Raw genomic sequence first — 21,242 nt, 5'->3', positions numbered from 1 at the left:
CCTTTTTTTTTTAATGGGGAACTATTAACAATTTCAATCATGCTTATAGATAATGCATTCAAATCTAGTTTTCTACCTATTTAAGCAGTTGGATCCAAAGTTGTGTTACTTGTGTCTGCATTCAATTTAACTCAATCATTAGGTGGTTTTTACCACGAGGTTACGAAATAGTTCTATGTAATATAACTTTAAAAATTAAGTTTGGAAAATAAAATTAAAAATTTAGAAAAATGCAAAATGGGAAAACATAAAGAAAAAAAAAACTAGAAAAATGAAAAATGGGAACATAATACTTGTACTAGAAAGTGAAAGAAATAATGATCTTTATTTATTTTAAAAGATGTTGAATTGTTTTTTTTTTTTTTTTATTTGTAGACAACACTAAAATTTGAGGTTAGATCAATTTGTCTCTTTTTCTTGTTAGCAAAAAAAAAAGTATTTCTATCCATTACTAATAGCTTCGAGAGTTCAAATCCTTTAATCTCATATAAATTAATTAAATAAAAAAAATTTAAAAAATTAAAAAAAAAATAAAAAGAAGATCAATGTGATCAGCATTTCACACTGAATCTGTGTCTTGATACAACTAATGACAAAAATATATAGTGGCTTTTTCACAAGGTCTCTTTCTTTTAACTGCAATTCTTCATCATAGTTTACAGAGGATATTTCAACTTTTTCCTTTTAGAAAACATAATCTAAATTAGTTATTTGGGTAAGCATGTACCTTCTCCACATATAATTTTTCTTTCATTTGCAATTAGAGTTCTGCCAACTCAAAATCAGATGTAATAGAAAACCAATTTTCCAAAAACTCATACTAACCATAATCTCTAAACATTTGTCAAAATGATCTTCTTCCCATTATAGGATTGGGAATTTTCAAGTCATTCAATTTGACAAAAAAACTCATCGTAAAATTTTCTAATGTTGTCATATTTTCAAAACTATACCAACCACCCGTAATTGTATAATATAACAACTACACTAACAATACTGCGTGCTGCCATTAACTAATTCAAGAAGATATATCATTGATGTGTGATTTACCTATCGTGTGTGCTTTACGAGTTATTACATAGAATCAATGTACACCCTCGGATAGTGATTGCGAGTTTCTCTCGTTATTTAAAAAGAAGGGCTCTTATTCCTGCAAGCTCATGTGTTCAATTATTGTCAATACCCTGTTAATCGAATGGTCTTCAAGTACGATTTATCTTGATTGTGTAGTTTCCATGCTATTACATATAAACATGGTTTACTCGATACATACTTTCGAATAGTGGTTATGATTTACCTTTTCACTAAAAAAAAAAAAAAAAANTTTCCTTTTCACTAAAAAAAAAAAAAAAAAAGGCTCTTATTGAATTATTTCATGATAACATGACACATTAACATTTGGTAAATCAAGCTTTATATTTTTGTAGGAATATATCATTCTAATAAATTATCTTGACAAGTGGTGATAATTTTATTGCCCGAAAATGGTGTTGCCTTGATTAATGTGCCTTTCTTGAATCGTGTGTTCACATGTTTATGGTTCACATTTTTATAAATATTGTAATGGTTCAATTTAACATAAATGAAATAAAGCAAAAATAATTACTCCTTACATAAGTTTAAACCAAACAGCTCTCATAATATTAATCTTTCTCCTAGGATTCATTAAAAAGATTTACAAATTGCAATCCAAGTTGAGAGGAGTCAAAGTAAGAAACATTTAATATACACACCGATTTATTTTTCTATGCACGTGTTTTACGAAATAATCGCAATCTTTATTTAATATAGGAATAAGGGTCAAATAGGTCACCGAACTACACACGAAACTGCAATTAGGTCATCGAACTAAAAAACAATGTAATTGGGTCCCTGAACTACACAAATTCATGCAAATTAATTCAAAATGACTTGTTGACTTGATCTTCGGGTTACCAACTTTAAAAATAATATTTTAAAATAATTTTAAATAAATTAATTAATTAAAATTTAAAAAAAAAACATGAACAAGTCAATTGGGTCTTTTTTGTTTTTTTTAAATTTTAAATTTTAAATTTAATTTTAATTAACTATTTTATTTAAAATTATTTTAAAATATTTTTTTAAAAGTTGGTAACCAGATGATCAAGTCAAAAAAGTCACTTTGGGTTAATTTGCATGGATTTGTGTAATTCAGGGACCCAATTGCATTGTTTTTTAGTTCAATGGCCTAATTGCAGTTTCGTGTGTAATTCAGTGGCCTATTTGACCTTTATTCCTTTAATATATACAAATAGCAACCATTAAGCGAGGTAGTGGAAGTAGTACACTCTTTTTAACTCGTAACGTTTAAGCTGCAACAAAACAAAAAAAAAAATCATTTCAATTCTATTGATATAAATCCATTGTTCTAGAACAGAAAGTAGGCCATAGTAAATGTGATTCTCTTTATAATTGATGTATTTTGAGTTGTTTTATCCTCCGCGATTCTTTGATCCATCAATAAATTGTCATCATTTTGAAATTAATTAATTAATTAATTAATTACACCTTAATCAATCTCATTACATTATGAGTAATGCTATGCATTCATCTTAACATGATACTATTTTATTAGATTCTTTATTACTCCGGATTTGATTACAAGTAGGTGAGGTGAGTTAATTTTTGACAACATCAACAGAAAAATAAAAACATTTTCCAGTCATTATTTTGAAATAAATAAATACATGTTCATGATTTTTTTAGATGACGCAAACTCTTTGTTTTTAAATAAAGATATATACTAGGTAAATCTCACTCATGCATACAAAGTTGTGTACTTGTGTTCATGAATTCTTTGAGAATACGATGAAGAAATTTATAAGAAAGTGAAGTGTAAATGTGGTAAAAGATAAAAGAATGCTTAAACTGAGGGAAAATGTCAATTTGCCACACATGGCACATGTTCCTTTAGTGTATCCTTGGTTGGGGGTTCAAGGCAAGAAAGCATCATTTAGCCCCACTATAATGCTTACAAGGAAATTCTATGCAAAGTGTGGAAGAAACTATGCACAAGTCAACAAATATCCCTTTCATTTTTTTGGCAATTAAATTATCAAGCCAATTGGCACAAACTAGTACAATGATGATGATAACCCTTAACCTTAATCAATTAAATTAGTGATTCAAAATTCAAAATCTATTGGATGGAATTCAATCATTCAAGGATGACAGTTAAGTTGGTATACCGTTTATTAAACCTCAACTTAATTAACTTAAAAATATTCTAAAATGTCAATCAACACTGATACCTTTTGCACCAGGTAATAATGTATATTTTTTTTAAGAAATAGAATTGACAGTATTTGATACAATAAAAAATATATACATAAATATACTCAGTGCAAAAAGCGGACATTGTTGACTTTCTAGATTCCTTATAATACAAGTTAAACCACTTAAACCGAAGGCACAAACCAGTTTAAGAGAATACATACATACATATATATATATATATATATATATAAAAAGAAGATTCTTTGATGCCTTCTACTCTACTAGTATACATCATTCTGTAACTCAATCTTATTAATAGACAAAAATCTACACTGAGACCAGGAAAAGATGGATGAAGGCGCTAGGGATAATTGCAGCCAGTTCACAATAACCCCTTGGCCTTTACACTACCATTCCCTAAAACAGTAAAACATAACAAGGATATAAATTAAAAAAAGAAAAGGAAAGGATTTACAGGGGGATATGTAATGCAGCCTCATGAATCTGGCTGCTCACACTTGACGGCTGCAGATGATGAAGATCCACAGCTTCCATTTTGGAGGTGAAGACTGTTGGCCACAAGAGAGTCACTGACTAAGCCCACGTCCACATCGTCGAAGTTGAGCCTAAGCTTTCGGCTGCAGAAAATTTTTATCAGTTTCCGTGCTCTACATTCGCTAGTGAAAATATCATTAATGGTTAGCATGCATACCCGTTTAAATGGTTGTTGATGGCGGTTAGGTCTTTTGAAGGGCTCTGGTATGCGTGAGTACTTTCTCCAACACAAGCATAGAAGCTTTTAGAACTGTGAGATATCAGAGCATCCATCTGCAAACACATACACAGAAGTCAAATGGCATGGAAATGCATGAAAGGACAGAAACATAACTTTTCTCTCTAAATTCCAAAATGAAGTGCAAAAATGAGCACTAATAAGAATTTATGAGTTACAATCCCAACTAGAATGCTAGATTAAACATTATACGGATTCACCACAGGAATACATTAGCCCGACCATTGAGCAATGGCAGGCACAATTTGTCTCGGCCCAGTAATTATCTAATTGGATGTATCAAGAAAATTGTTCTTTGAAAGCAATCTAGCGTGATTCTAAGAAACAAATAGGATCTCTGCATTCACTAAATATAAACATTAAAAAAAAATACCCATCCCACCGAGCAAATATGATAACAGATCTCATAATTTTCTTTTATAATATAAAGGCCAAGTGCTATAAAGAAATGACTGAAGGTGCCCCAGAAAAAAGTTAAAACTCTAAAACTGGTGAATATCATATGTTCTTACAAGCATACAATAATAGAACTCTTCGCAATACCCTTGTACAAATTCCATTTGCAACTAAGGAATTTACATGGATACACTGATCATTTGATTCTTGACGCTGTCCCATACCATTCATATCCCCTTACCTTATCTTCATTTCTCGGGTACTCTCTTCAAGAGAGGAATATGATCAGGAGATGTTTTACAAATCTATCTAATAAACACCTCTTCATCAAGTACAAAAAACTAGCATGAAGAAACTAGAGATAACTTAAGTTAAGTTTATAGGTCTAGCTAAGATTAGGAGCACGTCCAACTTTTGACAACTCTATCCAATTTCAAGATAATTTCAGATTACTTTATTAAACTCCATCTCTCCCTCTTGTTCATGCTATATTTGTGGAAGCTATAAGCAAAATAATTTGATCTAGATTAAATAATTTTACTAGTGAATGATTAATATGCCTAAAAATGGAAAAAAAGGTTCAGCATGAAGAAATTATAGTTTCAACTGATACTCCATCTCAAGTACTATAAGAAATGCAATTTCAAATATACTTCATAGCACAAGAATAAATGTGAACAATAATCCTACCTTAGAAGATCGGAGTGGGGAGACGTAAACATTATGAGCAGCAGATACTTTCTTAGGTGACATATCGGGGAGACTTGGAAAAGGGGATGTCTTGGGTGATGCAGGAGGTTGACCTGGTTGGCATCATGTGATTAAAAAGGTAATGTTAGGTCACAAATAATGGCAAAGAATTGCAAAAAAAAAAAAAAAAAAAAGACAAGAGAACTTGGAATGCTCCAGTGCCCCAAGCAACAAAAGAAGATAAGATAAAGGAAACAAATGTCACAAAGACAGACAGTTAATGAAGACATACCGGTGCTACTATTCTTAGCTTCTGCATTGTTGCTACTCTGTTGAGATGTTCCAGTGGGTCCAAGCTCAACCAGAAGTGGTTTTACAGCACGAACAAATATTCCATTGTAAAATGAGATGATATCAACATGATCATTACCAGCTTTCTGTTTAAAAATTATTCAAAATGATTACAAATTCCAAAAAAAAAAAAAGTGATTCAGGAAAGAGTGCATAGAGACAGTTGCATACGCCATTGCGTTGAGCTGATGTCAAATCAACAAAAACATTTTGAAAAACATGTGTCTTGCAATGTGGTTGCTTTCGGTAGTTGCATATTATTTCTTTGAAGGTCAGGCTGAGTTGGGAAATCTGCAGTAAATAACATGAGAAGAGTATAATTAAGCAAAATCAGAAAACAGACTACAGCAGAGTTCAAATTGATATTTCAACTATATATGTACCTTGCCAATACCATAGAAACAGCAAAGAATAATCTGGTCAATATGACGGTTGAATAACAGAGCAGTCTGTTGATTAAGTATTTTTTGGAAAAGATGATACACATTCTCCCGGATCTGCTGAGAAAGCTGGAGCCGTTCAACCATGCCACTAATTCTGACAGCAGCCAGCTTTGAAATCTGGGTGGGAACCATACAGTCAGTGTAAAGTTAATTAGATCAACTGAGAAAAATTAAACTTAATGTTTCTCAATTTCATAAAGCTAGTATAGTTATATATCAGCACCACACATGTTAAATCTAAGAAATTCACAACTGGATTTGCCACATGATTGCCTGAATAGTTATCCATAAAGCTCTAATGATCTGATTTATATAAAAATACAGGGGGTATTATAACCAGAGTTAGCCATCCAATTCATAATTTTTTGTACAAAATTAAAATTGAAAGCTCTCCAAAAGAAGCTCTTAGACTGTGAGAGATGTAGACTGCTTGCCAGGAAGAAAAGAAAAACTGGAAACAGTTATTAACTATATATTGTGACTATAAAAATACCTTGCCAAAGAATACACTGATAGCTGTTTCTGCACATGTTTCCCCTCCACCACCAGGATTTGGCCTTGTAGGGCTGCAAAATATCCAAATTCAACAGAGGCAAAGACGCATGAGAACTGAAATTTGCAAGCTAAATGAAACAGCAACAGATCTAGCTATAGATGGTATCAACAATAGTACCTTGCAAATGCAGACTGCAGAGCAGGTAAGGGGAGCTTTCCTTTCAAAGGATTCAGAGCCAAAAGACGATCCTTCACGGGTGATGTGAAGGAATTCCGCTCAACCAACACACTTCGGTACTCAGTGCATAGTCTTTTGGGTGACCTCATGTCACCATTTTGACCTGATGCACACAATTTAAAATATGTCAGGAATTTACATAATACCAGATATATGCTACAGAAGAAAAGAAGCTACTTCACCAATTTCCGAACATTGTCAAATGAAAGATTAATTAGAGGTTTGAATAAAAAAAAAAATTAATTCATCTGGAAGTTCTTTAGCAAAGGGCATCCAGAACTTGCTCTACTTGCAGTTTTAAATCAACAATCATACACCAATTCATGTGTAAAACTTAAAGAGGTATACAAAGAAAACAATAACCAAGTTAATGCATACCTGGGCTAGTTTCCAGCTTATGAAAAGATGGCACTGGAGGTAAAATTGCAGAAGACATGTTTGCAATTGCATCCAGTGATGGCATGGGGTCAGCCAACAAGCCAAGACGGTTAATTTCTGCAGAAAGGGCTGGCCTAGCTACTATCAAGGAGTTGTACATAGAAGACCCCTTTTCCCACACTACGCTCTCCAAAAGTCGTTCCTCCAGAGAATTCAAATGCCGTCTCAACTCTTGAGGGAGGCTATCTTCGTGTCTAATGAAGCTTTCTATGACCTTACTGAGGTCAAAAGCCATGATTCCCGTCCTCTCTAGAACAGCCGGAAACAATACAGTTGCAGTCGTCTTATGCGTGGCTAGAACTAGCTCCGCGGAACAAGCAAGCATACATCTATGGAACCTCTCATTAGTGAGCAGAGAAGTTAAATTGTTCCCGCGTAAAATTTGGGACTCGGCGACACACATCGCTTGCAGGACCCTATAATAGAGCTTCAGAGCTTCCGATCGACGCTGTTCCGCCCATTTGTTGTCCATTAAGTTGCTACTTTGAAGGCTCACACTACTCCCAGCTTCAACCCCAGCTCCAGCAGCCACACACTCCTCCGCCGGAATAGAACCAGGACCGCTCGGAGACGGAAATATGGCCTCGAGTATAATCTGAGCCCTCCGAATCACATCCGCCGTTACATCTCTGTCGCAGGACGACAAAAACTTCTCCAGCTCCGGCGAGGGTTTCGAGGGAAGCGGATCTATGACGGTGCGCAGCCACGTGGCGGTTGACATTGTCGCCGTGCCGCAGCTCAGCCGAGTAGGAGTGGACGAGGAAGCCATCTTTATATTTGATTCCAAATTACTGCCGCCGTCGCCGCCAGCCGGAAAAACCTTCCTTGCACACCGATTGATAACACGGCCAATCGAATCACAGATCTCTCTAATCGAGAGAAATGGAATCCGGGGAAAAAGCTCAGAGAAGCTTGAAATGATATTGTGAGTGAGTGAGAAAGAACACTAGGGTTTCCGCCTAATTGCCCCCCTCTGTCTCTTTCTATCACTAAAAATGGGACCCTTTTTTTTCCCGCCACCTCTTTTTCTGTTAGCGAATACGCGCGGGAAAAACGACATACGTCATCCTGCCGGTAACAGGCAGCCCTAAACGACACTTTGTAATAACGATATGACACGTGTCCCATTTTTGCCGCCAAATTTCCCGATACTGCTTGGCGGATACTAACAGTGGGCCAACAATACCCGAGCATAAATTTATTTTTATTTTCATCCGTTAATTATTGTGAACAAAATTTATTATTATTAATATATATATTTGATTTTCCATTTAAAATGTAGTTAGCATATATGATAAAATTCCACTTTTTATCAAACCTAATCATTTGAGATAGTAAGCAAGTATAATGCTAATATAGTTATAATGTTAAGTTCAACCTTTGTAAATGATGCAAAATGAACAAATTGTTTTATTTGGTTTTGTCTTACTACACAGGTACTAAAACACAAATAACCAATACTGTCAGCTCAAACTTATTACCTCCCATTTAAGAGAGTCATTTTGTGCCACTAGACCACAAGATCACTGGCGGTGATCGAGATGTTAGGAAGCTCTAGTATAAGTTGTGAGTTATCCACCCTCTTACACTAAGATGGGGTCTTACAAACCAACACAATGATGACAAATTATTGTCGTGGCGTTCTTCGATTAAGTGTTTAAAATGGTTGCGACACATGTAAACTATTGACGTGACATGTGTGTGATATGATGACGGAGTTAACATGTATAGTTGTGGAGATCGGACGACTTGATAATATCAAGACCGATAAGCTTGTGAATGTCAATATTGAAAAAACAATATGATATCAAAATCAGATATAAACCACAATAGTTGCTTATAACACGTCACTATAAAATTACCGAATGAACGCATTAAGAACATGTTCTGCTCATAATTGAAAATAAAATATACCATTTTAAATATAAACGTTTTAAGTTGAATTTATATATATATATATTTATTTATGTATTTGCAAAAAAAAAAAAAAAAAAAAAGAGTATGTAATTAACCTAGCAATGATATATATATATATGTGGTGATTCAATGATATATGTAAACAACAATACAAAAACGTTCACATGATTAATTATAGTGATAATTATATTTCACTATAAAAGATTAATGTTATTACATGAAAACATTATTCTATATTCAATGGCCATTATTGCTACTAAATAAGTCATGATATAACTAGTGATTTCTCTCATTAAACCTAATAAATTTGGCATCATATTCATTGATATTAGATGAAACGCACATATAATCTAGATTCATGTATCATTGTTATGTTTATTGTTTCCATCTCCTAATTTTACTTTTAAACAAGATATACCGAAGTGCTTAAAATTTGTTTTTTAATAATACAAAATTTCAATTTTGTTGTACTATATCATTTTCAGTATTGAACTCGTACGTACATTTATGTGTACAATGAGTCCAACCCAAATGTACGTGACAACGATTAAATTGCCACATTGTCACTAGAAATAAGTCTTAAGTAAGGTTATGTATATTAAGAAATAATACACAATGTAACTTAAAAGGAGTAGTTCAAGTGGTAGATGAGTTTATTTGTAGGAAAGAAACTCAGGAATAACTCGAGTCCGATTTAAACAAGTGACAATTCTCTTTGGGGTAATTTCATGCGCCTCTCAAAGCGAGCTAGGGGAAAGGCTCATAAAACCCAAAAAAAAAAAAAAAAGAAAAAAAAGAAAGAAGTCTTCACTTATGCTCGTAAGTTTGAACTGGGGTGAGATTTATTTTCTTGACGTACTGAGAATCTGTCAACTTTATTCAATTACACATTAGAGTTTTTTAAAAAAATTAGTAAAAAAGTTTAAATTAACAAAACGTGTTAATTAATTTTTCAAGTAATTTAATTGTCATGTTTCTAGAATAACATCAAACATGCTAATTAATTTTTTCGATAAAATTATTCTCATAAAATATATTCTTAAAAAATATTTTCCTGAAAAATTAATTGATAAGAAAGTACCAAATGTCATTTTACAGTCGTTACGGAGAAATAATTGAGGAAAGAAAAAGGTGATTTATTCCATACATAATTATTTTTTTTTGTGTGATATTAGTGGATGGGTCGAGGTGACCAAAGATGTGTTTGCCTTTTATTTTACAAAAAATGAGGAATGACAAAGTTTGTAAAAATGTTAGCCAGAAAAGATGATGAGCAGAGAGAAGGAAGTGAGCTCAAATTTATAGAAATCGAGGAAAAATGTCCCCTTGTTTTAAGGGAGAGAAAGAGGGAAAGCGTAGCGAGAAGGGAATCAAATTTCTCGAATTGAATTTGTTTTGGGAGGATGTAGTGCGATCCTGTGGGGGGAGAGAGAGAGAAAGAGGGATAGGGATAGGGATAGGGGTAGGGGTGATCTTCATCTTCTCCTTCTGCTTTCTCTCCATTATTGATTGTATCGGCACCCCTCAATAAGCCATTCGATTCCTTCATCGAAGTTGCGCATGGAGACTGCAACGGCGATGAATGGGATCCGGAATCGGCAATTGGCCCCATCCTCCATAGTCGACGCTCCGAAGAAACGGCTTTATCAAGCTTGGTATGGCCACAATGTAAGATTCTCCTTGCCTGTCTTTTATTTTGAATGATTGATTTATGTATTGTAATAATGGGACTAGAAACAATTTTATGGTTAAAGAAATTTTGGGAAGACAAATTGTTGGAAATGATGTTTCCAATTTAGCTTGTCTTAGTATATGGTTTTTGATTATTGGCCAATGGTTCAAAACTCAGGTTTTGTTTATTGTTGGACTTGAGTTTTGAGTGTCTTATTGAGATGAGTACTTCATTGTGCTAAGGTTTTGCTCAACATGTGATGCAGTGTGTAATTTTTTTTTAATGTCCAAGTGGAAATGCACTGCAAAAGGCATGGGCAGAAATGTTTTGCCACTAACTATGGAAGGAAATTTTAATACATGAGATAAAGTTTGTAATGAAGTATAAATGTTTATTGTGAGGTGAGGGAGGAAGACTGCCGGTTGCTCATGTTTATACAACTTTCTTTACTATTTCAGAAATTCGTTTGTGGTGGGAGATTGGTCTTTGGTCCTGATGGGGCATCAATGATTTTATCTGCTTTTCTAATAGGGACCCCTGCAGTTACGTTCTGTTTGAGAACGCTTTCGAGGACTCCAGAAGCTGATCCATTATTTGGGCAGGTTGTGTCTATTGTGGGGATTGTGCTCACGATTTTGGTAGGTAACTGGAAAGTCTTCCATGAAGAGTTTGGCATTATCTTCTGAAAATTTGGCCTAATGCATTATAGTGATCCTGCAGGATTTGAATTTTCTATTCTTAACATCTTCAAGCAATCCTGGAATAATCCCTAGGAACAAAAGCCCCCCTGAATTTGATGAGATATTAGAAGCTAGTGTAACATCCATGGATTGGTATAGCAGTACCACTTCTATAAAAATACCAAGGACAAAGGATATTATGGTCAATGGCTATACAGTCAAAGTGAAGTTCTGTGACACCTGTTTGCTATATCGTCCACCACGTGCTTCTCATTGTTCAATTTGCAATAACTGTGTTGATAGATTCGACCATCACTGCCCGTGGGTTGGTCAATGTATTGGAGTTGTAAGTTCCACGGTTTGGAAATCTTCAGCAATAGAAGGCAGCTGCCTTGTTTTGTTGTATGAAAAGTAAACTAGCCTCTGTTTCTTTATTACTTTGATTGCAGAGGAACTATAGGTGCTTCCTGTTTTTCATTACAACAGCGACAACCTTGTGCGTATATGTCTTCACATTTTCGTTGATGAATCTCCTTCATCTGCAAGGCAGTCTGTGCAGTAGGATGTCAGAGGATGTAGTGTCCGCCATCTTAGTTGTTTATTGCTTCTTTGCGGTCTGGTTTGTGGGTGGGCTAAGTGTTTTCCATTTTTACCTTCTGTCTCATAACCAGGTTAGACAATATATTTGTTTGCACACCCGCACGCTCTTTTTACATCAATTTTTTGTTCATAGGAAAAGAAAGTTAAATGACTAATGTAGTTTATGTATATTTGCAGACTACTTATGAAAGCTTCAGGTACCGATATGATAAGAAGGAAAACCCATTTAATCGTGGTTTAATTAACAACTGGAAAGAAATCTTTTTATCCAAGACCGCACCATCACAGGTCAATTTTCGAGAATGGGTTGTTGGAGAAGATGAAACGGTGAAGAGCTATGCAAGCTATAGATATGGTGGGATCAGCTCCAAAAACAAGTTTGATCTGGAAATGGGAGTGGTACCCGAGAATGATATTTTACCAAATTTGGATTACAATGTAATTGCTGACCGTTTGAAGAAGGAGAAGGACGGAGGCGTTGCTAAAGGTGATAAGCCTAAGGAAGTCAATTCCAGCTAGTAGTCATCTGCAGCTCATCGTACCTAAAGGTAACTTTCTGCATCGTTAAAGATCTAAGCAGTAGTTTAGTCAATTGAAATCGACATAACACTCTATGTAAGAGGTTTTAGGTTCAATCATCTACCCACTAGACATTCCAAAAAAATGATTAATAAATGACATCTGAATAGTTGGAAACTTTCAATAAGAGTTTGCATAGTTGTATACTGTTCATGGCTGTTAATTTTCTCTCGAGTTTGCCTACTTTGCATCTTATCTGCCCTCTACTAAATGATCATGTCTTTCATGCTAACGGATCACGTGCTTTTGTCTTCTAAAGAGGTCATAACAACAACGTTAGCACATTCAGTGGTGGAGTGCATTTGATGGCCTGTAAGTGCAGGGGCAGATTTTGCGAAATGCGAGAACACTGGTGTTGCTTAAAACCTCTCCGTTTTGTTCAAACGAGGATGACATATCCTTGTTAAGGTACTACATTTTTGTCTGATTTCCCCCCTTCATTCCCATTCTAAATTTATAATGAATAAACCTTATTTTCCTTTCTTTTTCATGGTGGAAGGGGAGGAATTTGAGGGTGAAGAGCTGGACTAAAAGACACTTGGAATCTTGCCTACTTGTCTTGGATCTCAATTTTCAAGAGTTGTATTTTTTTTTTAAATGAAACAATGATACACAATATTATATATCTTTATAATTTTTCTACAGTGTGGATGAAACTGATATGTGTTTTAGAAAAAGAAAAAGAAAATTGTATGTTTGGGGGTGTTGTACTTTGTTCTATATTTTTCCAAAGTAAGTTAGAGGGTACATCTATGATGAAGCCTGGGGAGTTACATTTTTGGAGAACCTTTAGAATTCAGGTTTAATTTTGTGATAACTTTTAGTTATATGTTTCTACTATTAGTTGTGTATTTAATTTGTTAATTTATCAAGATCTTGTCTAAAACATTTTTTGGCATCATAATTTTATAACTTTATAATGGTCAAAATTCAAAGGGATGCTCCAAATAATGCCAATCACTCTCCATCTAAGGAATACATACACCTTGGACTTTTGACCCAAGAACAGTTTCCATTAGCACCTCCCAACGAGTTCGATTTTTGCTCATACTTTTTTGGTTAAATTTGTTGTGTATAGTAACCTCCCAACAAGTTCGATTTTTGCTCATACATTTTTGGTTAAATTTGTTGTGCATAGTATTCTTAGTACTGTTTACCTTTCTTTTATGATTTGTGAGCTATTACACATGAGCGGGGTTTATCCAATGCACATCTTTGAATAGTGATTGGAAGTTTCCTTCATCACACAAGAAGGGGTTCACATGTGCCATATTTTGTGCAACACAGTCCTCCATGACATTGGTCTAGTGGATGAGAAGTTTCACTTAATTAAGACTTGCCTCTATGCTCTAACTAGCGGCATGGTGAGAGTTCGATCTATACCACGAACACTGGGTGTTTGCGTTTGGGATGGACTTCTTTGTGCGCAAAAAGTGTATAATTTAGTCTTGAGTCTTGAAGTTAGATTGACTCGATTTACCTACTCATGATTTTTGGGCGAATCATGTGGTCTAATATATAATACGACGAAATTAAAAAAAAAAAAAAACCTAGTGTCATAGTCAATCAACTGCTTTAAAATACAGCATATTACATACAAACAAACAGACAGGCAGACACTAAATGAAGTTGGTTATAGTGTTGGATAAAGGTCAAACATATGAGCTAGCACATTGGGGACTCCATATTCAACCATCTGTCAACACCCTTTAATAAAAGGACATGCTTCAGTCTCCAACTATTGCCGTTGTGTTGGTGTGTTTTTGTCTATTTGTTGTCACTTACAACAAAACAACAATCAAAATCATTGCATAGTTCAATTGATATCCACATGTAACATTCAAAATTAATCTATAAAGTTGTATGCTTACTTTTTGAAAAAACTAAAAAGTATGTCATATTACAGAATTTTAGATCAAACTTTATATTAAGAGTCGAACTAGGTGGGTGCGAATTCAAATGAATTAGTCTCAAAGACTCAAAGTGATGAGATGTTAGATGTCATATGCAAAAAAATAAAAATCTTTAGGTGAGTGTGACTTGAATTGAATCTAAATTACAAAGTGATGGAATATTAGATCTTGTACGAAAAAAAAAAAAAAAAAGAAAGAAAGAAAGAAAGAGAGAAGAAAGGTGTGACGATGGAAATATGCAGCTCCACGAGCGGTAAATTGCATTTAAAATATCACGTGTGACAAAGTCAATCGAAGGGTTTTGATTGTTGACAATAACTGAACTTGTAACCTTTTGGTACAATAATTATGTTCCATTGTCTACCAATTGTCACCCCTTTCAGAGGAAAACAAAATGTTTATATAATATGTAATCACAATGTGAACACTGAACATAAATTAGTTTGAGTATGGTACACATTTAAATATATCTTATATAGTCAGAATATAATTAGGACATGTCATGGTTTAAAAAATATTTAGGTAACCAAACAACTTTTGTGAAACATAGAGTCCAACACACACGCAATGTGTTTCATTACAATCGTGAGACTTCCAAAGACCAGATCACACGATGCAGTTCTGTGCCTGCACGTTGGCTATAAAACAAAACAGCCAACACAACATTTTTTATTTTATTTTATTCTATGCTATTTTAATATTGTGTATGTAAATAAGAATATCCGAATGAAGTATATTTTCATAAAGTAAACAATGCAGAAGGAAAATGTTTCCCCACAAGTAAAGGAGAGTAAACTACCATGAATAAAATAGTAAAATGTATGTAGGACATATTGAGAGTGTTGATACTTGATAGTAAAACAGTTAAAATAAGTGTGATAAAATAAATTATATGAGGTCTAAGGATTGTTATGGACATATATATGGTGTTATTAGTGAAGTATAATGATGGTATATAAGTATTATACTAATTGATTGGTATAGAGACTCTAGATGTACAATTGGATATAGTGGTTGAGTGAGACCTACGTAGTAAAATGAGTACAAGTCGTTTCTTTGAGCGGGGTCAATTGAGTCATTTATAATATACACGTGTCAATTAATACTAAGTTGGTTTACTGTCGTGCCTCCACACGTTTCTTCTTGACTAGTCGTCAAGTTTGTTGGTCGGCTTAGCAATGCCTAATCTTGAGCCATATGCTCTTTTCTTCTATCGCAACGACCTTTTGTCCTAGTTAGCTATGCTTACCTAGTGGTGCAAGTTGGGATACTTAACTGATCGACTAGTTATAGCCCATCAAAGTATTGATAAACAATTATTTAGCTTAACTTATTGGTACTAAATTAACAACAAGCTAAAAATGAAATTTTTTTTATCTAGAATAGTTTTTAAATATTTGAGGATTGTATTTTATTTTTAAAAGTCTAATATACCCATAATAGTTATTAATTTATGTAATACTTATGTTTATCTATTTTTATTCAAATTTACATTTTTAATGTTAAAATTATTTTTTTGAAAGGAAATGTTAAAATTATTATTATTATTATTATTATTAAATAGTTCTTTATAATGATGACATTATAATGGACCGCCCCGTAAAAGAATACTACGTAGTTCGTAGCAGAAGAGCCAAAATTTGGAACATCCGCCCCGCCAGAAGAGAGAGAAGCTGTAAACAGAGTTCATCTGAGGTGAAAATTACCAAAAATTATATTCTGCTGAGGGGGAGACACAACACAAATTAGGAAATTCCGCGTTTAATACACACATACATTATATATATACACACATGTATAGATTTATATTTATATATACACGAAGAGAGAGAGAGAAAGAGAGGGAGAGGTTGGCTGTTAGCAATCCTTCCTGGGTAAATCCGTCTTGACACACACAGAGCACGAAGAAGGCAGGCAGGCAGGCAGGGCAGCTGTTTCTTGATCACACCCCGAATCCGCGTTTCTTGTCAACAACACTCACAATTTGCAATCCCCAATTTCAATAACTTGTGGGATTTGCATGGCATGGTTTATTGTGAGCTGATCAAGGAAAGAAGAAGAGAAGGAGGAGTGGCTTTCTTTCTCTCTTTCTCTCTCTCTCAGCCCAAAAGCTTGACTCTTGGGTGCTTTTTTTGTTTGTTTGTTTTGCCCTCTTCCAATTCTGAAGTGTGATGGCTCAAGGGAAGCCCAAAGTGACCAGGCTTTATCAGGTTTGGAAGGGGAGTAATGTAAGTCCATAATTTCATTTATGTTGCTAGCTAGGCCTAGGGCAGTGTTTAATTTTAGGTGAAAACATGGTTTTAGCATTGTATGCAATTGTGAACTTTGTTAGGCAGTTCATTGCTAGTGGAGGTTTTTAGGTGAGCCATTTGATAAGTCTTAATACAACTTTTCCAGATCACAAGATATACAGAATGTATACAAGTTATAAGTTTAGGCTTTGATATTTATGATTCAGTTAACATAAGCTAATAAAAGTGATATAAATCCCCTTGGCACTGAATCATGTGTTCCAAGGGTGTTAGAGATTGCCAGGTGAACACAGAACACCCCTTTCCAGACCCTTTTGGATTGATGCTTAACATTTCGTATAACAAAAGTGTAAAAACTAACTACAAATGAACATGGAAGAGAAAAAAAATAATGTCAGGGACATGGAAAGCATCTCCCTGAGGAGGTAGGTTACTATGCGTATGTCTTGGTTTTCACTATCTTTTACGAATGCAATATTCTACTCAAGTGTTGGTTTATACAGGTTTCTTCAATAATTGTTTGTTTAAAACATGCTTGCATACTTTGTTTGGTAAAAATATTGAAACACAAGTGTTTTACCTTTGACTACAAAAATATTGCCTATTTGCCTTGGTCTTATTATTATTATTTTTTCTCTTGTTAATGCTCCCAGAAATTCTTATTTGGAGGAAGACTGATCTTTGGTCCCGATATAGCATCTTTGTTTCTATCCATGCTCCTGATTGCAGGCCCTGCCACTGCTTTTTGCATAAAAGTTTATTCCAATATTAAACACCACAAAGATGATAGTTCTTGGTACCCTATACTACTAATTGGAGCAGTTCTTGGCATTCTGGTAACAATACCATTCTCATTACAATTATTGGTATTTCTTGTATTTTGAGCGTCAATCATTCTTTGGTATTCATATGAGATATGACCTGTTTTGGCATTTGAAATTAGTTCATGTGGAAGTCATTAGCGCCACTTTATTTTATCATTGAAATATTTGACTCTTTATGCTGTCCATAAGTAATGGCTCTTTATTACGGAGTAGTTTTAAGTTTCTAAAGCTGGCTCTTAATGTTGTCTTTTTCTTCCTTCTCCTATTTCATTCCTCATTTTGTTGATTGCCGTTGATAGGATTATTTGTGTTCATGTCATTTTGAGCATACTTGCCTATGATTGAAATGGCAAGGGCTCAAGCTACCTTAATTGGTTCAATGGAAGAATTAATTATATTCTTAGTACCCTTTTAGGGATTAAGTGGGTCACTGGGTAGTGTCAGGTGTTAAAAGTCTGTAATGAGTTAGGCAGTTGGATTAGGGAGCGTTATTATGCTCTAAAGTATCGTGGATACTCTGGAAGAGGAGAGAGAGAGAGAGAGATTCTTTTTATGATATGCAATTGTTTACTTGTTTGGGTGTAAAAGTTCTCTGTATAAGGTTGGTTTCCGGGAATTCTGGGTTCACTCTGTTTCAAGAACAGTCAAATACTTGTGTACATTGCTTAGGCCACTCTTTGTTTGTATTTTTACTCTTCCTTGTTAAAAAGCGTGAGTTGGGAAATAAAAATGGACTGTCATAACATAACTCGGCTAACCAATCTTCTAAACTTTTGTGCAGGACCTTACATTTCTCTTTTTGACAGCTAGTAGAGATCCGGGAATTGTCCCAAGGAGCTCAAATCCTCCGGAATTTGATGAAATACTTAACATGACTACTACCCCTTCCACGGAGTGGGTACATGGTAGAACGCCTCATTTAAAACTTCCACGAACAAAGGATGTGATCGTGAATGAACACACGGTCAAAGTGAAATATTGCGATACATGCCTACTTTATCGCCCTCCTCGAGCATCCCATTGCTCCATTTGCAACAATTGTGTGCAAAGATTTGATCATCACTGTCCGTGGGTCGGTCAATGTATTGGATTAGTAAGTTCTATTTTTTGTCCACTCTCTCTGCCCTCTTCCTTTCTTTTGCGTGTTAGAGTAAAATGGAACTTCCTCTGTATTTTATTGCAGCGTAACTACCGATTCTTTTACTTGTTCATATCGACTTCAACAATATTATGCTTATACGTCTTTGTGATATCTTGGATTAACATTCTGCAACATGATGACGGTCCTTGGAAAGCTATTCAACAAGATATTTTATCTGATGTTCTGATCGTATACTGCTTCATTGCTGTTTGGTTCGTGGGAGGCCTTACAGCATTTCATTTTTATCTGATTTGTACGAACCAGGTAAACTTTTGTCTCAGAACATAGACTATTCAATCATTGATAATTAGCACGCAATAGTTTCTCGAGATAGAGCCATGAGCTATTTTCTGGTATGTTGGTAGCATCGGTTGTAGTTTCTTAAGTTCGAATGCTCATTTATTGCTTCATAAGCTGCGGGGCTCCTAAAAATCTTTGAATGTCCGTTTGATTACTCATTGCGATGTGCCATGTTGTTTAGTGTTGTAGTTTCGTCAAATTTATATTAAGTGCTCTGACTCTTTACTTTTCCTAGACCACATATGAGAACTTCAGGTATCGGTACGATAAGAAGGATAATCCATATAACAAAGGGATGTTGAAAAATATCAAGGAGATTCTCTTCTCCAAGATCCCTCCCTCGCTGAATGATTTTCGGGTAACAGTTCATGAAGAAGAACTCTCTGTGGTGGAGCCCAGATCTCCTAACGTTGAAGGAAATGATGGTAGCTCGAAAGAGAAAATTGATATTGAGCTTGGAACTAGGTTTGCAGAAGAGAGTGGCCTTTCACTCCCCGAAATTTTGAGAAACTTGGAACTTGATGAGATAGAGGATGATTTGGAAAATACGGAAGGTAATGGAAGAAGTAACTCAGGCTATTCAGATCGGGGAAGTACCGTTAACTCAAAGCACAAGATTGATATTACGGAGCAGAAAATTTCTGCAGAGAGGAATGCCCTTTCCCTTCCCAACCGGTTGCAGAATGTGGACAGTTTTGGCACCGAAAATAACTCCATAAACAAGGATGAAAAATATAGATCTGACTGTGAATCACCCTTCTATTCTCTCGAAGATGATCCAAAAGACTCTGGATGTAGCTCAACATCAAGAATACCTGAACAACTATCGACCTCCAATCAAATTGAAATCCCAAGTAGTCACGCCAGTTTGCAGGTATTCTACTAGTTTTCTGCCCTACTGGTTTTATACACACACACACACACACACACACACATATATATATATATTCCTTCTGCCATGAGCTTATGTACTTTGTAAAAAGTTCTCGTCTTTAGTTAAATATACTTGATTGGCAGTTACCATAGGGGCAGCATCTAGTTCATTTGGATAGAACCGGTATAGTAAAGAAACATTATATGTACTTCTTGGTCGAGAATATCTGAACCATTCGTTTGCTATTCAAGAATTCTTGTTTAGGCTACATAAACAGAATGTGCCCTTCTAGTTAGGTTGTTCCATTTAGTGACGATTGTTGTTTTCCTAAGTGATTTATTTACCACCTTAAACATATTTCTGCACAGGTACAGCACATGTCATAGGGAGACTCTCCCGTGTTTTCCAGGTATTATACACATAAGCAGAGAATCTCTCTCTCTCTCTCTCTCCATCGTCTTGCCTTTCGTGGGGTGGGCTTTTAAGGCCAGCCGGGCATTCCAGATTAGAAGCTTTGCTTGTGAGTTGGTTCCGGGTTATATTAGACAATTGAATGGTGCTGACATGGTGAATAAAGTGTAGGATCTTGATAGGGAATGAGAGCGCAGATCCTCGTCGCGAAAATTACATTTATTGATGAGTGGATGTATAGTTATATTTGTTGAACCTCTCCTCATTGTTCATTGTGTGAGTATCTGAAATTCATGGCCAAAGACTATATGGTTTGAAGGCTAAGGTTGATCTGTTATAAGAAAACAAGAAATGCTAACCTCAGAACCTGGTTTGTGTCTGTGAGTTTTGCCAAATGCAGCAAAAGATCAAAGGATGGTGTAATTATTCATTGCTTGGGTTTAAGTTAGCCATTGTGATTGTTCCATTTATTCATTGCTTTTCTTTCTTTAAGGGTTATTTGAAAGAAAAAAAACAACTTAAAAAAAAAACATAATTGTACTAAGAAAAAATAGCCATTTTAAAAGTTGAACAATGAATACAAACTATAGAGAAAAAAAAAACTATAGAGAAATAACTTTAACAAATTCGACTGGAGACCAATTAATGCTCAAATTGGATATTAGATGAGGAAAATTCAAAATTCCAATCCTAAAGAGAGAAATACTTTTATCATACATGATGGTCTTATCAACATCGAGTTTACCATAAACCAATTACACAAATATAGAACTGGGTAGGAAAATAACAATCTTATTATCCGGGCATGAGGCCTAGAATATATACAAAGTCCAATTTGACTCTATTCATAACCATTGAGGCTTGAATTCACTTCCTTCCATGTGGGAGTGTAAACCGGATGCCACTAGACTACAAGGTCTTTGACAATAACTAAACAAACTAAATGACTAGCAATTAAATAAGCTAAATAGTTTATCCAAGGATTTGATCCCAGGTAT

At 34.8% G+C, this 21,242-nt stretch overlaps 3 protein-coding genes across 3 annotated transcripts; 2 read left to right on the top strand and 1 right to left on the bottom strand.

Moving 5' to 3' along the window:
- Positions 1-3,531: 3,531 nt before the first annotated feature.
- On the bottom strand, positions 3,532-8,054 carry LOC116005989 (retinoblastoma-related protein-like). The gene is made up of 9 exons (XM_031246231.1): positions 7,022-8,054; positions 6,584-6,746; positions 6,404-6,476; positions 5,851-6,027; positions 5,639-5,758; positions 5,409-5,553; positions 5,117-5,229; positions 3,950-4,065; positions 3,532-3,875 (listed from the first exon to the last, which is right to left on the bottom strand). The coding sequence occupies exons 1-9, from the start codon at positions 7,848-7,850 to the stop codon at positions 3,734-3,736; spliced, it is 1,878 nt and encodes a 625-aa protein (XP_031102091.1). The 5' UTR covers positions 7,851-8,054; the 3' UTR covers positions 3,532-3,733.
- Positions 8,055-10,277: 2,223 nt separating this feature from the next.
- On the top strand, positions 10,278-13,346 carry LOC116007273 (probable protein S-acyltransferase 1). Its single transcript, XM_031247908.1, has 7 exons — positions 10,278-10,666; positions 11,129-11,308; positions 11,391-11,696; positions 11,800-12,021; positions 12,128-12,498; positions 12,789-12,937; positions 13,029-13,346. The coding sequence occupies exons 1-5, from the start codon at positions 10,559-10,561 to the stop codon at positions 12,467-12,469; spliced, it is 1,158 nt and encodes a 385-aa protein (XP_031103768.1). The 5' UTR covers positions 10,278-10,558; the 3' UTR covers positions 12,470-12,498; positions 12,789-12,937; positions 13,029-13,346.
- A 2,741-nt stretch (positions 13,347-16,087) lies between these two features.
- Positions 16,088-20,710, top strand: LOC116005564 (probable protein S-acyltransferase 1). The gene is made up of 6 exons (XM_031245790.1): positions 16,088-16,670; positions 17,348-17,530; positions 18,300-18,611; positions 18,702-18,923; positions 19,195-19,833; positions 20,202-20,710. The coding sequence occupies exons 1-6, from the start codon at positions 16,614-16,616 to the stop codon at positions 20,217-20,219; spliced, it is 1,431 nt and encodes a 476-aa protein (XP_031101650.1). The 5' UTR covers positions 16,088-16,613; the 3' UTR covers positions 20,220-20,710.
- The last annotated feature ends 532 nt before the right edge of the window (positions 20,711-21,242 follow it).

The sequence above is a fragment of the Ipomoea triloba genome, chromosome 15 (genome assembly GCF_003576645.1).
Source record: "Ipomoea triloba cultivar NCNSP0323 chromosome 15, ASM357664v1".
In the NCBI taxonomy this organism is placed as follows: Eukaryota; Viridiplantae; Streptophyta; class Magnoliopsida; order Solanales; family Convolvulaceae; genus Ipomoea; species Ipomoea triloba.
This window is presented reverse-complemented; position numbering and strand designations above follow the sequence as displayed.

What these genes read in the sequence shown, in the direction of transcription:
- LOC116007273 (XM_031247908.1), top strand. Translation starts at nt 10,559, where the DNA reads ATGGAGACTGCAACGGCGATGAATGGGATCCGGAATCGGCAATTGGCC. An exon ending in AAGCTTGGTATGGCCACAAT is followed by an intron (nt 10,667 to 11,128) that starts GTAAGATTCTCC and finishes TTACTATTTCAG; the next exon opens with AAATTCGTTTGTGGTGGGAG. An exon ending in TTGGTCAATGTATTGGAGTT is followed by an intron (nt 11,697 to 11,799) that starts GTAAGTTCCACG and finishes CTTTGATTGCAG; the next exon opens with AGGAACTATAGGTGCTTCCT.
- LOC116005564 (XM_031245790.1), top strand. Translation starts at nt 16,614, where the DNA reads ATGGCTCAAGGGAAGCCCAAAGTGACCAGGCTTTATCAGGTTTGGAAG. An exon ending in AGGTTTGGAAGGGGAGTAAT is followed by an intron (nt 16,671 to 17,347) that starts GTAAGTCCATAA and finishes TAATGCTCCCAG; the next exon opens with AAATTCTTATTTGGAGGAAG. An exon ending in ATCTGATTTGTACGAACCAG is followed by an intron (nt 18,924 to 19,194) that starts GTAAACTTTTGT and finishes TACTTTTCCTAG; the next exon opens with ACCACATATGAGAACTTCAG.
- LOC116005989 (XM_031246231.1), bottom strand. Translation starts at nt 7,850, where the DNA reads ATGGCTTCCTCGTCCACTCCTACTCGGCTGAGCTGCGGCACGGCGACA. An exon ending in TCAGTGTATTCTTTGGCAAG is followed by an intron (nt 6,028 to 6,403) that starts GTATTTTTATAG and finishes GTTCCCACCCAG; the next exon opens with ATTTCAAAGCTGGCTGCTGT. An exon ending in GTTTCTATGGTATTGGCAAG is followed by an intron (nt 5,759 to 5,850) that starts GTACATATATAG and finishes TATTTACTGCAG; the next exon opens with ATTTCCCAACTCAGCCTGAC.